Below are 14,703 nucleotides of genomic sequence, written 5' to 3'. Positions count from 1 at the left end.
GTGTCACATATAAAGAGTAAGACACAAGGTGTGGGAACAGTTTTTACATTCTTGACCTTCCATTGTTGAAAGATGCACTTCTTCAGCAGACCTCCCTCTTGCAAGTTACACACACAGCTCTAGAAACTGGCATTTCTCAGCTACACACCGAAGTGAAGACCCACCCGCACATTTACCAGACTGATGGAGCAAATCAACCTAGTGCTAGGGGGTTGGTGGGAAGGCCACTAATTAACTCAACAGAAATATACGATTACAATACAGAATAGTTCAAACATACTTTTTTCCTAAACTGAATCTGACCTACAGTAGAGATTTAAAGAAAAAAAAAATCCTCCACTACCACTGAAACAAACACTGAAATACTTAATAATTTATAGAACTAAAGTTAAGATGAACATTGTCCCAGAGTCAAGGCGGCTGAAATAGACTTAAGCTGACGTGGTTTCAATCAAGAAGGTACTCTTCATAGAAAGATACACTCCACCTATTACTTAGATTTCAAAACTCCCCATTCAGAAAAGAACATTTTATGTAGGTTTTCCTTTGATCTGTTTAGGCATTTTAAACAGCTGCTTGATACTTCATGGAATTAGAAAGCTATGTATAACGCAGAAATCATTCCAGAACATATGTGCTTCCTTTTTTTTTTTTTACAACGAAGGTTATTTTTGAGAACAAAGATTCTGTTTTCAAACAAATGTGGTCATTAACTGTGGCGCGCCAGAAAACATATGGCATGTTTTGTTTCAGCAGAACCGTTCCTAACGAAAGCGACTCAGTTCCTATGAGGGATCAAGTCATGTTCAATTCAGGAGGAAAGTTCCAAGGATGGGGAGCCAGGAGCTCTGCACGACCAGCCAGTTGAAGTCTCACAGGTAGCTCTGAGTGCTCGAGATTTCAACATGGGACCAGGAGTCGGAACCTTGGTTTATGTCACAACAGCAAAGAGCTTCTAAGAGTCATAAGTCACCTCTGTAAAGGCTCTTGGCCAGATCTGCAACTTCCCACGGGCCACTGAACAAAGCAGCCATTGCTCATCCTTCTCCTCCAGGGTAATGGAGCTCGGTGGAGACACAAAATTTCAGAAAGTCAGACCACCTTCCCATCAAAGACGACTATTTTACATTGTATTTAATAGAACCAACATCTGGGCTCTCCCCTCTTTGTTTTTCTCTGCTTTTCTTCTTGACAGCAGATCCACAAAAAGTGAAAGAACCATGAAAACATCACCGTGGGAGACAGAAAAGACTAAGACAGCTCTGACCACATGACAAGTGTCTCGGCCTTGACTGACACAGGGGCAGCTAAGACTCCGGAGTGAGAGGCGCGCTGCCCCCGCGGCCGCCGCGGCAGAACACTGCATTTGGACGGTTGAACAAGTGCAAAAAGAACGCTGCTGAGTCTCGTTTGTGTAGCCTGGCAGCCGCCGTGCAGCTCATGGTGTCGGAGGTGGTTTCGGAGACGGGCACGAACCCTCGCTGTCGAAGCTGGCGGCTCGGCCTTGCCACTGCGAAGAGGGGGAGAAAAACACTTAGCCAACGCCAAGGGAATGTACATCTCAACTTGCCAAACTCATCTGGCCCATGCACTGAATCCACTTTTCTCCGGCTTTTTGTAAGCTTTTGTGAATTTTGCTGTTAGCCATGCAAAAACAAGGAAAACAGCTTTAGGGAAGGGGGATGAATTGGGAGATTGGGATGGACATATCCACACTGTTGATATTATGTATAAAACAGACAACTAATGAGAACCTATTGTATAGCTCAGGGAACCCTACTCAGTGTTCTGTGGTGACCTAAACGGGAGGGAAATCAAAAAAGAGGAGATTGTGTATACGTATAGCTGATTCACTTTTCTGTACAGCAAAAACTAATAAAACAATGTAAAGCTACCACACCTCAATAAAAATTAAAAAAAAAAAAAAAAGAAAGAAAGAAAACAGCTTTTGAGGTTCTAGTTTGGAAGACCTGATTTTTAAAAAAGACTTGCTGTAGAGATAATGAAAGCTTTCTTTAGCGTGTGGAGTGTATGTGTGTGTGTGCTAATGAGGTGCTATGACTGGACCATTTCTGAATGCTTCAGCCATTTTTCACACTGAAAATCAGATTTTGTTAGCAGCAGAAGAGGCCGTCTGCAGAGTATGCCCTTACTGCCAAGAACCCGCAATCATGAATTATTAGCAATTTGTCTGGGAGCTGTTAGTACAGCTAAAACTCTGATCTCGCTTCAGCGCCGGCCTCTCCTCTTCAGTCTCTGCACTTCCTGGGGGCTTTACATTCGACTTGTGAAGAGGCAGGAGGCAGGAGGAGATGGCAGCCCCCGCCCCTCTGGGGTACCCCCACCTTTTCCCCTCTTTCTCGCCTGTCTCACAGGCTGCCGCCCCTCAGGCCAGTTCTCACCCCTCTGAGAAGATGGTGGTATAATGAGGCGTAATGGAGGGAAGAGAGGACTGAGAGTGGATGACCCACACTTGGTCACTGAACCCTTCTTTACACTTCAAAGCCAGGCAGAGCTGGAGCAATGCTTTCTGGGCGAGGATCTGACCCTGTGAATATTCTAGACCTGCTGTATAACCTCAAAGTGAGTCAATGTCCACTGCATACTCCATCCTTTCTGGGGGCAGAGGAAACATAGGACAAGGCTCCAGGGAGAGAAGTTAGGCAGGTGGGTGAGATGGCGTTTCTGTCTTTCTTTTCTTTCCAGCTGTACTATGTGGCATGCAAGATCTTAGTTCCCCGACTGGGGATTGAACCCGTGGCCCCTGCAGTGGGAGATCAGAGTCTTAAGCACTGGACCACCAGGGAAGTCCTGAGATGGCCTTTCTGAACCTGAAGCTCAGCCCCTTCTGCTTCTCTCGGGCTTTCTGGGTCTCCATGTGGAGTGACGGGACTGAGGAGAACTGGATTATGCCTTTGCGCAGTGTGTAGGGGTGGAATGGGGAAGGACAAGGTCCCGCCTCTAACCCCTACCTCACAACACAGCCTTTCTAGACAGAGTTGAGCTACTTAAGAATGAGACCATCCCAGTCAGCATCTCCCATGGGAGCCCACAACACGGAGTTGAGACCCAGGCCTATTGATCACCTTCATGTTCCCAGATTGAAGGAAATCCTCTCTTTCAGTCCCCAGGCTCAGTTCTTCAATGGTGCCTTTGCACCCCTGGACAGGCCAACCTGCAGATCTTTACAACTAGCCAAGAACGGCTGGTCTGGAGGTACTGACGACCACCATCACACGACCTGAGCCTGACCTATCTCAGCATGCGGGACCCGGAGACCAGCTGGGAGATCGCCCTGGCTCTTCTGTTCTTGCAGACAAGAAAACAAAGATGCAGAGGAAGCCAACACAGCCAGTTAGGAGCAGAACTAGGATCTGAAATCAGTCTACTAACTCCACACTCAGTGTTCCCTCCACTCCATCCTGCAGCCACCTTCCCACCGGAACACACCAGGAGAAGGAGACACATGATGGAATAAGAAACCTAAGCTCTTTGGGTCCACACCAGGTACTTACTCCTAACTCCAGGTGGCAGTCTCTCTGCTCGCAGCATCCACGTGAATGAAATCACAACCGAGGGTTTCCCTGGTGAAATATTTTAGATAAATAAATGCCTGTTTCTTGAGCCCACTGTGACTTCTGACTCAAGAGTTCTTAACTAGAAGGTGCCAAAAGACGGTTACCAATGCTTTCATTAAATAGCCCTTCATTTTAGAAGTTCTACTTTTTTCTGTTACCACCTTTAACATCACTTTTAACGTCGGTGAAAGGTACACTGCAATTACTGGCTTCTCCCCTGGGTAAGCATGCCACTTAAACCACCTGATGGATAGGCCAGTCCACAGGAGAAAAAACGAAATGGCCACATAGAGTATTTCTTTTTCCCTTTACATAATAGCTCAAAGAGAAGTCACACAGAGCATAATTGTTTATCCAGAACAAATGAAGAAGGCACACTGGCTCCCCTGCCAGCCTCTGATTTTTCCTATGAAGATAAACAGGGAGGAGATGGGGGTTCACGAACAATGGGAAGGTGAATGATTCCTGGCAGGCTTATTGTGGCTGCTCTGAAATAGCAGAGAACTGGTCCCCAGCACACCAAGGAAGGTGATTAGTCCAGGGTGGCTGTGGTCCAGTGAGATCTTTTATTGTCTGAAATGGGTCAGGTTCCAACAGATAGGTCCCATCCCTGGCAGGCGGTTTGGATTTGTCCCTTCATAGTGAAACGCTTTGGAGAAGATGGCTGGCCAACCTGGGCTCTGTACGTGGTGACAGCGATGACACGCAGCATTGAGCAGGAGTGCTGAGAGGCGAGCGGCCACAGTCACTGCAGGGGGAAGGTTGTTCGCTGTGGCTTAATCAATTTTTATTCATGAAAAAAATCCCAGCAGGGAAAAATACCTTTTCAGTTAATTCGTTCCCTCAACCTGATTTTAAAACAAGTAAGTATGGTGCCCTCTGTTCTCGTTAATAAAAAAGTAATGATCACAGAGCTTGAAACCCCTCTAAAAATGGTGCAATATAAATACAGTGTTTTCTAGATATGATGCCATTCATCTTCCTGGGAATGGGAGAATAAGGTTTTGGTTTTTTTAAATGTATTATACAAACAGGAGAAACAAGTTCCAGGAGCCAGGTTCTTGCTCAATGTCCAGAACAGGACCAAAAAGGGGACAGGATGTAAACTCTAAGGATGACTGAGATGATAAATATTCAAGTACAATGTATCACATGAATACAAAAAAGGCTTACTTTATATTATCCTGGTGGGTTTTTAGATGCATCTTTATAAAGGGACTTCAACTGTGGGTGCTAAAAGCATAGGCACACATTTTTATAAATTTGTACTAAAGAAATCCTAAGTTGCCAAGATGAATGCCATTCTCAGCTTCTTCATACAGAGACATGATCAGCTGAACAAAAAACGGAAGGCTGGGGAGTTGGGGAGGGGCAGTCTCGGGAACCTGGTGCACGAGTTCAATAAAAAAGTAAACCCAAAGGATATGAATCAATTTATTCTCTTTTCGTTTTCCATATACTGTTGCTTTCCCTTTGCTGTCTCATCAAATATTCATCTTCAAGGGCTTGGTTCTACTTTATCTTTCTTTTGTAGTCTGGAACAGGGAGTCAGAGTTCTCAAAGAAACAGGACGTGGAATCAATTATTTGTCTTAATTAGATTGTATTCATTATGGAAAATGATTCTGGGGCAGAGTCCCAGCCCCACTGTACTACCCTGCACCCGACTTCCAACTCCAGCCACCGCTGACCGGTTACTCCAGTTCGTGTGGACAGACTAACCCAGTAACAGCAATGGGTTATTTGAATCTTCAAGGTTATTGCATCTTCAAGATGTGGGTTCACTCTTCACCCAGTCATTTTAGGTTGGAGTTTCTTAGAAAAGCTGAGATGGGAAAAGCTCACCCCTTCATTTTACCAACCAGGTAACTGAAGACCAGGTAACTGAAGACCAGGTGGGGCAGTGAGGTGCCTGAGACCTCTCAGCTCCCGTTCCTTGCCCCCACCTCTCTGCCTTCCTGAGCATTTTAGTGTACCTATTCTATCATTAAATATCTCCTAAGGATTTTAAAGGGGGAGGACAGTTGCCATGCCCCCTCCCTAGATTGAATAAGCACTGCAGTAAGTGAGGTGCTGGCTTCCCACTGGAGGCTCATGTGTAGGTGGAGGCTGATTGTGGGTACCTTACCCACACTTTGCAGAGAGGGCCTTCTGGCAAAGCAGGAGGGACCAAGAGCTGGGCTCCCTCAATAAAGCTCCAGAGCTGTGGTAAAATCCAGGCAACCAGGAGACATAAATGTGAAGTTTCATGCTGCCGGAGCACCGAAGAATTGATGCTTTTGAACTGTGGTGCTGGAGAAGACTCTTGAGAGTCTCTTGGACAGCAATGAGATCAAACCAGTCCATCCTAAAGGAAATCAACCCTGAATATTCATCAGAAGGACTGATGCTGAAATGCCAATACTTTGGCCACCTGATGCAAAGAGTCAATTCACTGGGAAAGACCCTGATGCTGGGAAAGACTGAAGGCAGGAGGAGAAGGGATGACAGAGGATGAGATGGTTGGATGGCGTCACCGACTCAACGGGCATGAACTTAGGCAAACTCCGAGAGATGGTGAGGGACAGGTAGGCCTGCAGTCCATGGGGCCAAAAAGAGTTGGTCATGACTTGGCGAATGAACAACAACAACAAATGCTGCTGGAAACAGGCTTGACCACCCTGAGCAGGAAAGGGAGCTGGTAGCTCCTCTGGGTTTTCTGCCTGTACCTTTTCTGTGTCACAGAACACGGGGGAGGAGTTATTTTGTTTTTAAGGAGACTCTGTTTTTAAGCTGAGGGGCCATGTGGTTTACTTTTTATTAGTAGATTTTCCAATTTTTATACAACTCCTGAGACTTCTTGGCTTGAAACCTATTGCTAATAAAATGAGTGAATGATCACCTAGCTTTCGAGGCTATGGACTGGAGTCTGAAAGACTCAAAATGAGGTTTAAAACCTTCCTCAAAGTTTTAAACTCCTGCCTGTAGGCTTCGACCACCCCAACCCATGTCCCAACCCATTTAAGAAAAAACAGGCCAAGGGACCATCGAGGCGATAAATGGCAGGATCTTAAACTGGTGGAGTTTGGTGGAGGTGGGGCAGATTGTAGGTGTCACTGGAAGGAACATTTTCTTTGCAGTTGAGAAAGAAATAACTAGCTCAGGATTATGCAGCAAGTGGAAAAGGGCCTGTTTCGGGACTTCCAGGCAGTGCTGTGCCCATTACATCTCTGTTAGGACCTGGCTGGAAAGTGGGTCCTTGAAGCCACACTCTCTTCTCCAGCAGTGGGAAGAACCCACATTCATGAGAGCGGAATCCTCTCTCTGGCCAGCTCCATCCACACAGTGAAAACCGCTGCAGGACGGCCTGGATAGAGCCTCAGGGAACTTATTGCTTGGACAGGGGTGGGATTTCCTGCCAGGTTCTGATCTCACCCTCTTGGGGCTCTCTTCGAAACGGCTGACTTGGCTCAGGGGCTCTGTGAAAGCATTCCTGGCCTGGCATGGTGAGCAGCTGGCCAGGCTTCCTCCAAGTTTTTATTTTCCATTTAGAACTCAGGGTCGCTTTCAATATACTCCACATCAAAGCCTTCTTGTCAAGCAGGTTCCCACCATCTTCCTCCATTTCCTTCCTGCCTGTTACACCCTGGGTGAAAAGCGTGTGCCCCCCTGCACCCAGCCGCCTCCACCCCCACCAAGGACCCACAAAGGTGAGGTCTCGCAGCAGCCGACTGCCATTCTCTAGCCCGCGCTGCCATGCAGCAAACATGCCAAGGGCCAAGTGCGACCTCACCCACCTCTTTGAAGGATTTCTTTACCTCCACCAAGGAGTGCCAGTGTGCGATGGGCTTCCGTGGGTACGCCAGCATCTCGTTCCAGTGGTCCCTTCCCAGACCTTCGGCGTTGATCCCCACACGACAGACTCCAATGATCTCGTTGTGACCCACTCTAAGGGAGAAACAGAGGGCCTGGCATCGGTGATCAGACATGCTCTCAGAAAGGGAGGTCCCGCAGTCTGGGCCTCAACCCTACTGGTCTAATTCAGAGCACTGAGCTCTTTAAACAGATGCTTGGCAGGGCCTCAGGGTGCCAGCTGCAGTGAGACAGTCCCCGGCCTCCTTGGATGGACTTTGGACACAGACAGATGAGCAAAAACTTCTAACCTTGTTTGGAATCTCAGGAATGGAGGGCAGATGGCTTGACTTTGGGGAGTGGGAGTTTAAGTCTCTTCCTTTATTTGACTCAGCGAGTGCTTGAGGCATCAGCACTACTTGGAAATAAATCAACCTGCTCTGAGTACCGTTTCTCCACACCCAGCAGCTAGGACTTGATTTATTCACTCAGCAAGAGCATCAGTCATCACTCACATTTGTTCACCAAGCACCTAGTATGCCTGAGAGCTTGTGCTAAAGATCCTGGATTGAGGCTTTACTGCATGGTTTTTTTTTTCCCTCCTTCAAGCAAAAGTGACAACTGGAGAGAAGGAGGCACAGTGGCTGGCGTAGTTGGAGAATCTGTTGGGCCAGCCTTGACAGGAGAGCAGGATTTGAAAAGTGGAAGAGAAAAAACTCATACAAGGTGAGTGAAGTCAAGTTGGATGGATACCCTGGGTCCAGATCTGGAAGGTCTTGAGAGTTCAGGAGAAAAGCTTAGGCAACAGGAGCCACTGATGGTTCTTGAGAAGGGCAGGCCCAGGAACAAAGTGATCTATTAGGAAGGTGTGGCTGGGTTGAGGCAGGGAGTGATGATGGCAGGGGTCAGTTTGGAGGCTGCACAGACATCCCCAAGTGGGAGTGGCAGCAGCAGTGGGAATGGAGAGGAGAAGGAGGGGTTCTCAAGGACAGATGCCAGAAGGAGGAACTTGGGAACAGTCAGGAGTGAATTCAGGGAAACTGATGGGTGGGGAAGCCCCTGATGGCAATGAGCCCTCTGGGAAGGGAAGCTTGAGCTTCTTTGGAAATCCACACTCTTATACCTCCCTGGGTGGAGCCAGATTTGAGGCCACTGACTGCCTGAGCCACATGAACACAAGGTCCAAGGTCAAAGAGCCCCGTGCTGCATTGGGGTGGGAGTGAGGGGCAGGGAGTCATGGCCCCCAAGGACCTTACCTACCGATCATAATCCATAACGGAGATGAGCAGGCTGACTTGGTCCATGTTCTCCGGGGGAATGTCGAAGATGATGGCCTCGTTGTAGACAGGGTTGAGGGTGTTTTTCTTTATGGTGGTTTTCTTTTTCTTCAGTCTCCGCCCGTCACAGAGCAGGGACACTTTGACATATGGATCTGTGCCCATGGGGGCAGCGGGAAGGGAAGGGAGCGTGTTAAGCAGATGTCCTCAAGCACCATGTGTGGCAGAGGGATGGGAGCCCCAGACCTACTGTTGTTCTCAGATGGTATCAGTGGGATGTTAAAATAATTAAACCACCTTGTATTTATGTCACACACCTGTCTCTGTGGATGCTCTGTGCTTCATAAACACAGAGTCTTTAGCGACCTCAGGCTTTCTAGGAGAGTGTTTAATGGACTTTTGCTAATGGGGAAGCTGGCCCCAAATCAGACAGGAAACCTGCCCATGGGCATACAGTTCACGACCCTAAATCTCAGCTCCATGGTGGCTGGCTGGCTCCAAAGCGTGCTGAAGCTGAACAAAGGCACTCTCCTCCTTTTACCTACTTGGAGGCTTTTCTCTAAGGGGTTCTTGTCAGCATTAGTAACCAGAGGATAAAGTGGGTAAAAATAGAATTGATGACACCCAAGGAGTAGCCACAAGACAGAATAAATGAACAGCGACAGTCACGATGCTTGTGGGGTCCTCCCAAGCTGACAACAGGGTTATGGGTCTTATTGCTCCTTTGAGCTCATTTCTCCCTGGCATCAGGGAGGAGAGGAGTGAGCCTGCTCTTGGCCTCCCTGGAAGCGGTTTCCTGCCCACTCTTGGCAGAGGAGGAGGAGGGGGCCTTGGCTGGGGGGCTGAGTGCCTCAGCCTTCTGGGACTCGGGGTGGCCAGCTGCCATTTCCTTTCTCATTGTGATCTTGAAATCTCTCCAGCCCTCAAAGAGATGTCTTTTTACTGACCTCCCATGCACCTCCCATCCTTGTCTCTTCTTTAGTTTTCTGAATGGGTATTTCACAGTCAGCTTCCTACCCTGAAATTTTCTGCTCATCCAAGTGAAGCGACACCTATTGTATCTCACCGTGCAGGTGTCTCGGTCACCATCATAATTGTTATTTATGCTGCACAGCTCAAGACACAGGAGGGCAACTCACAGGTAATAACAGCTTTTGAGACACTGATGTGCTGAGACGCCTTCTTGCCCAGAAGCCAGGGCTCATGCGACTCTGTCAGGAGATGCAGGCCCAGCAGCCTGCTCCCTGGCTTCTCACTCACAAGCATGTGACTCTAACTCCTGGGCACCCACGACGACCTTACGCTCCCGGGGGAATCGTTCAGGTGGTGGAAGAGGTGCACAGCTTTGGGGAAGCTACAGAGAACCTCGCCACCTGATCAGAAACTCAAGCCTTCAAGGCAGTTCCACGGTCGCCCAGGTGCGCCGCTGACTAACCACCTATGATGACAGCAGCTGTGCCTTAGCCATGGGGGTGCTTGGGTTTATGGGGGACCTGGGGAGACCACCCTGCTGGGTCTCATAACCCACTGGCAAGGTTTCCCTCAGGAGGATGCTCAGTAAAAAGGGAGGAGGAGTTCCTAGAACGGCCGTGAGACAGCTTTCTCATGTCCTCAGGCTCTGTTCTCTATGGACATGCCCTGGACCGTGTTCAGGTCCAAGCAGACAAGTGGGAAAGTTACTTCCGAGACAGGTTGCTGACATGACAACCTCTACACTCCTCAAGTGTGAATGTTGCCTTGGAGAGTGTCTTCAGGCTTGAGGCTGCCAAGGGCCGCTCATCCCCTCCCATGCCTATGTCCATACACTCCCACAGCAGAGCAAATGCCCACGTGGCCAGATTTAGAAATGTGTGACAGAGCCCTCTGCCCCTGGTGCTGCCAAGTCACTTCAGTTGTGTCCTATTCTTGCGGCCCCTGTGGACTGTAGTCTGCCAGGCTCCTCTGTTCATGGGATTCTCCAGGCAAGAATACTGGAGTGGGTTGCCATTTCCTTCTCCAGGGGAATCTTCCCGACCCAGAGATCGAATCCTGTCCCCTGGCTGCTGTTGCTGTTAAGTTGCTTCAGTCGTGTCCGAGTCTGTGCGACCCCATAGACGGCAGCCCACCAGGCTCTGCCGTCCCTGGGATTCTCCAGGCAAGAATACTGGAGTGGGTTGCCATTGCCTTCTCTGCTGTCCCCTGGGCCACTAGGCAAATGCCTGATGACTAACTGGGAGATTCTCAGCTTCCTTCCCCATCTCTATTCACTCCTATGAGGCATATCTAATCTATAAAATTCCGTGGGTATTTCCTTTCAAGGAACACATAATCTCACTATCGTCCAAGAGGCTAAACAGAGATAGGACTGTTCCCTGGGTGGTTTGCGCTGGGGCAGAAGCTTGAGCTTCTAGTGGAATGCTGGCTCCAAACGACCTTGAGGTCCTTTCCTCTCCAGTAACCTAGGATGCAGCTGAGGGAGGGGCACAAAGCCCAGCATTTGTTTCAGCCTCCTTGTCATGAGGGCCATCATAATCCAGCAATTGGTATATGCCAGGCATTGTGCTGAGAGATTTATGTATATCATGTTATTTAAAATGTCAATCCTATAAAATATTTACGATTATCCCCCTTTTATAGATAAAGAATTTGATTGAGAGATCAAGAAACTTGCCTAAGATTTCTATTTAGGTCTGACTCCAAAGCTTACATTTGTAACCACTAGACTCAAAGTAGTGCAGACTACATGTGGCAGAGATAGGTGGGTGTACTCACTCACCATCCTTTTTGGGGATACTGATACTTATGATTATCTTTATTGTTTTTTATGGTCATGGTTCCAGTGGATAGGCTTAGGGAATTGACTCATGAATAGTTTAGATCAAGGAGAACAGAAATTTCCTCGGTTTTAGAGGTCAATGTCATATAAATCAAGAACAGGCAATTAATGAGCTTCATGCACCCCTGAGTTTAGGCCAACAGTAAAGCAAATCTGGGTTGAAGGCAAACTCACACTTATCCTCCAAAACAGGAGATCGAGTTTGAGAGACCCCTGGCATGAGTGTCCCAGGTGCATCACCCTTTGACGAAGTTACCCATTCATTCATCATTCAATACATACTTATTTAACACTTATTATATTCCATGAACTGTCCCAGACACTTGCTTACATCAGTGAACAAGATGGAAATTCCTAGCAAAAAGAGAACCCTTGAATCTTCAGAATCAAGCTGAGATGTAATACCAGATTCCAAATGAAAACAAACAAAATACCCAATTCCAAACCCAGGTAGAAAAGAGAGGCAATTGTGAGAGAGAGGTTGGAACTTAGCATGAGAAAAATCTCACCCCCAACCCTCTGGTGTGCAACAACCCACACGATTATCTTGGTGGCTTCGCCATAAGCACTCTCTCTCTAGCACATCAATTTAATTACACCAGAGAAGATAGTGCGGGGACTTGGGCAGCAAAATCCTATTTCCTTCAGCAGTTTTGAGAGGCCTCAGCGAATTTCTGTCCCTGCACATACTTATTTTGTTATTAAAATGAAATCTACTTTGGTTGCATTTTTGGAGGAAGCCAGCTTGCTGATGCCTAAGAGCCTTGTAGAGGTTCTTTAAGCTCCCCACCACGTTCTGATGTGTGGTGATAGCTTCTGTGGAAGGAAAAGCATCAGGGCAGGCGCTTTCAGGGGCAGTTTTCAGCCTGAAAGGCGTGGGTGATGCACAGAGACGTGGGAGGTGGCAGTAGTGGGGAGGTCTGGGAGCAGAGGCATTCAAAGCTGCCACAAATACACCTGACTTTAGTGTTTCTTGGCCACCCTTCCCTGAAATTTCATTTTCCAAAGCCTAGTATCTTGTCTTCTTCCAACTGCACCAGGTTGGGTCTGGGCCCAGATGCGTTCATCTGGATCATCACCTCTTTGCAGCAAGTGTGATTATACTAAGGAAATAAGGAATGAAAGGGAAAATCTTCCATATACTCCCAGCCAAGTTCAGAGGCACCTCTGGAGTGGATTTATGTTTGTAATCAGAATCTGGAGCAGAGCCTCTTAGGAGGAAGTTTTAGGGAAACAAACCAAGCATTCGCTACTTTGAGTGCAGCCCAGGCTATTCTACCTGCCTGCTTCTTGGAATGCTCCACCCTCTTCCACTTCTTGGGCTAATTTGAGTCAACTCGGGGCAGAAGGTTCCTGAGACTCTGCTGTTATATTACAACCCAAAACCCTGCGCAATGACAACAACTTGCAGAATCATGGGAAAGGATCAAACCTCTGACCTTGTGTCCAGCCCGCAGGCTCTGAGGCTGCCTCCAAACAAGCGTTTCCTCAGTTGCTAGAACAGCACTTGTCTCTCCTGTGGTACCTAGCGGCTCTCCTGGTGCTGAGACAGAGGCCCAGAGCACTGCAGGAAAACCTCAAATACAAATGCACTTTGCTTTTCAGTGACTCTGTTCCTCTGACTCACTATAGGGCTGCTGCAGGGCTTTGTGGATCAACAAACACTTAAGACACTCAAGCTTGACATAACCCTTGGAAGTCCTGAGGCCTCACACCAACTAGAAAGATTTTTCCTTCTTGTTTTTTCCTCCTATTTATTTGCTTCTTATCCTCTCCATCCTCCAAGAGAAAGAATGATTGTAATAGCTAATATCTACTGACGGCTCAGTTGCAGAGTTGGACACGACCGAGTGACTGAACAACTGACTGCTTGTTAGGTGTCTGGCTCATTTCTAAGCATTTACATGAATTAACTTGTTTATCCTTAAAGCAACCTGTAAGGTTTTCCGTCCTGTTCAGATCAGGAAGCCAAAACATTATACAGCAAGGAAATGGTAGGACTGGTATTCAAAGCCTGGCCATTTGCCTGAAGGGCTGTGCTCCAATCGAAGAATACTGGCAATTCCTCCCCCTTCTCTCTGAACATCTCTCCACATCCTAAAGTCGGGACTGTGGGGAGGCCACGTGGCAAGCACCTGGGCAGGAGAGGTACCTGAGTAGCCTGTGATGTCCATTGCCTTGAGGTTCCGGCACTTGATCACGGTGAGGGTGAGCCTGCCTGCTGTGGGCAGGTAGCAGAGGGAGAACATGATCTCGCCCAAATCCACACTTTCCTGCAAAGAAGCAGACAGGAGGGCAGGTGAGGGCCACACAGCTCCTGTGCAGCCGCAGGGCCGCTCCGGAGCCCAGGAGAAGCTCTCTGAGGAAGAGTGCTGTAAGGCCGGATGGTCTGGCCTCTGTCCTGGGAGTAACTGGGTATAAAAGGCAGTGATAACGACATTGGCTCTTCAGCAGACACTGTCCTCTTCCTTTCCTTCTCAGCTCTGCTCAGACTCTGGTCCTGGTCCTTCCCTCCTGCTTTGGCCTCACCTGCCCTACCTCTGCCTTTTGGCTGCAGCCCCTCCAGGCCACCACGCCCTTGGGGGCCCAACCCTATTTTCCAGTTTTCCTTTCTCGGTCACGTGAGCCCTTGACTCCCCACCCTGCTGGCCTGTGGCCAAGAGAGTATCCTGTACAAGACCCACTCTGGCCAGCAGGGGTCCCCTCTCCCAGCATATCTGATTCTAGCTCTCGGCTCAGTCATTTGTCACGAGGCCCTCTGCCTTGGAAGCTTCTTTGTGTGCTAAGTCGCTTCAGTTGTGTCCGGCTCTTTGTGACCCCATGGACTATAACCCTCCAGGCTCCTCTGTCCATGGAATTCTCTAGGCAAGAATACTGGGGTGGGTTGCCATGCCCTCCTGCAGGGGATCTTCCCGACCCAGGGATTGAACCCTCCTCTCTTGAGTCTCCTGCATTGGCAGGCAGGTTCTTTATTGCTAGGGCCACCTGGGAAGCCCTGGCAGCTTCCTTGCCTCTCCTGAAACACCCCTAGCACTCCAACTTCCAGGCTTGCGTGTGGAAGCACAAGGAATCAGGACCTGCTCAGGGCATGGTACTGACCAAGAAGACGCACACTTGCCATTCCATGTTTGTGCCAGGTCTCGGATCCACCCTGCCCTTAGGCGTGGTCACCCCTTATCCAGCTATGAACCCAGCCAGGAGCA

General features: G+C 48.5%; 1 protein-coding gene across 7 annotated transcripts in view; it reads right to left on the bottom strand.

The window, feature by feature from the left end:
• Positions 1-1,315: 1,315 nt before the first annotated feature.
• The window catches only part of SYT6 (synaptotagmin 6), a 64,291-nt gene continuing 50,903 nt past the window's right edge, over positions 1,316-14,703 (bottom strand). For 3 of the 7 annotated variants that reach the window (XM_043878642.1, XM_043878643.1, XM_043878644.1), the window contains exons 4-7: positions 13,653-13,773; positions 8,669-8,840; positions 7,354-7,504; positions 1,316-1,510 (exon numbers count right to left, since the gene is read on the bottom strand). In XM_043878642.1, the coding sequence (XP_043734577.1) occupies positions 1,439-1,510; positions 7,354-7,504; positions 8,669-8,840; positions 13,653-13,773 (516 nt within the window). In that variant the 3' untranslated portion in view covers positions 1,316-1,438. Of the gene's footprint in view, positions 1,511-3,515; positions 3,585-7,353; positions 7,505-8,668; positions 8,841-13,652; positions 13,774-14,703 lie in introns of all 7 variants that reach the window. The other 4 variants (XM_043878645.1, XM_043878647.1, XR_006335999.1 and 1 more) reach the window with 3 other exon arrangements.

This window comes from Cervus elaphus, chromosome 20, assembly GCF_910594005.1.
Source record: "Cervus elaphus chromosome 20, mCerEla1.1, whole genome shotgun sequence".
Classification (NCBI taxonomy): Eukaryota; Metazoa; Chordata; class Mammalia; order Artiodactyla; family Cervidae; genus Cervus; species Cervus elaphus.
Note: the sequence above shows the minus strand (reverse complement) of the source record. Positions and strands in the feature narration are given on the sequence as shown.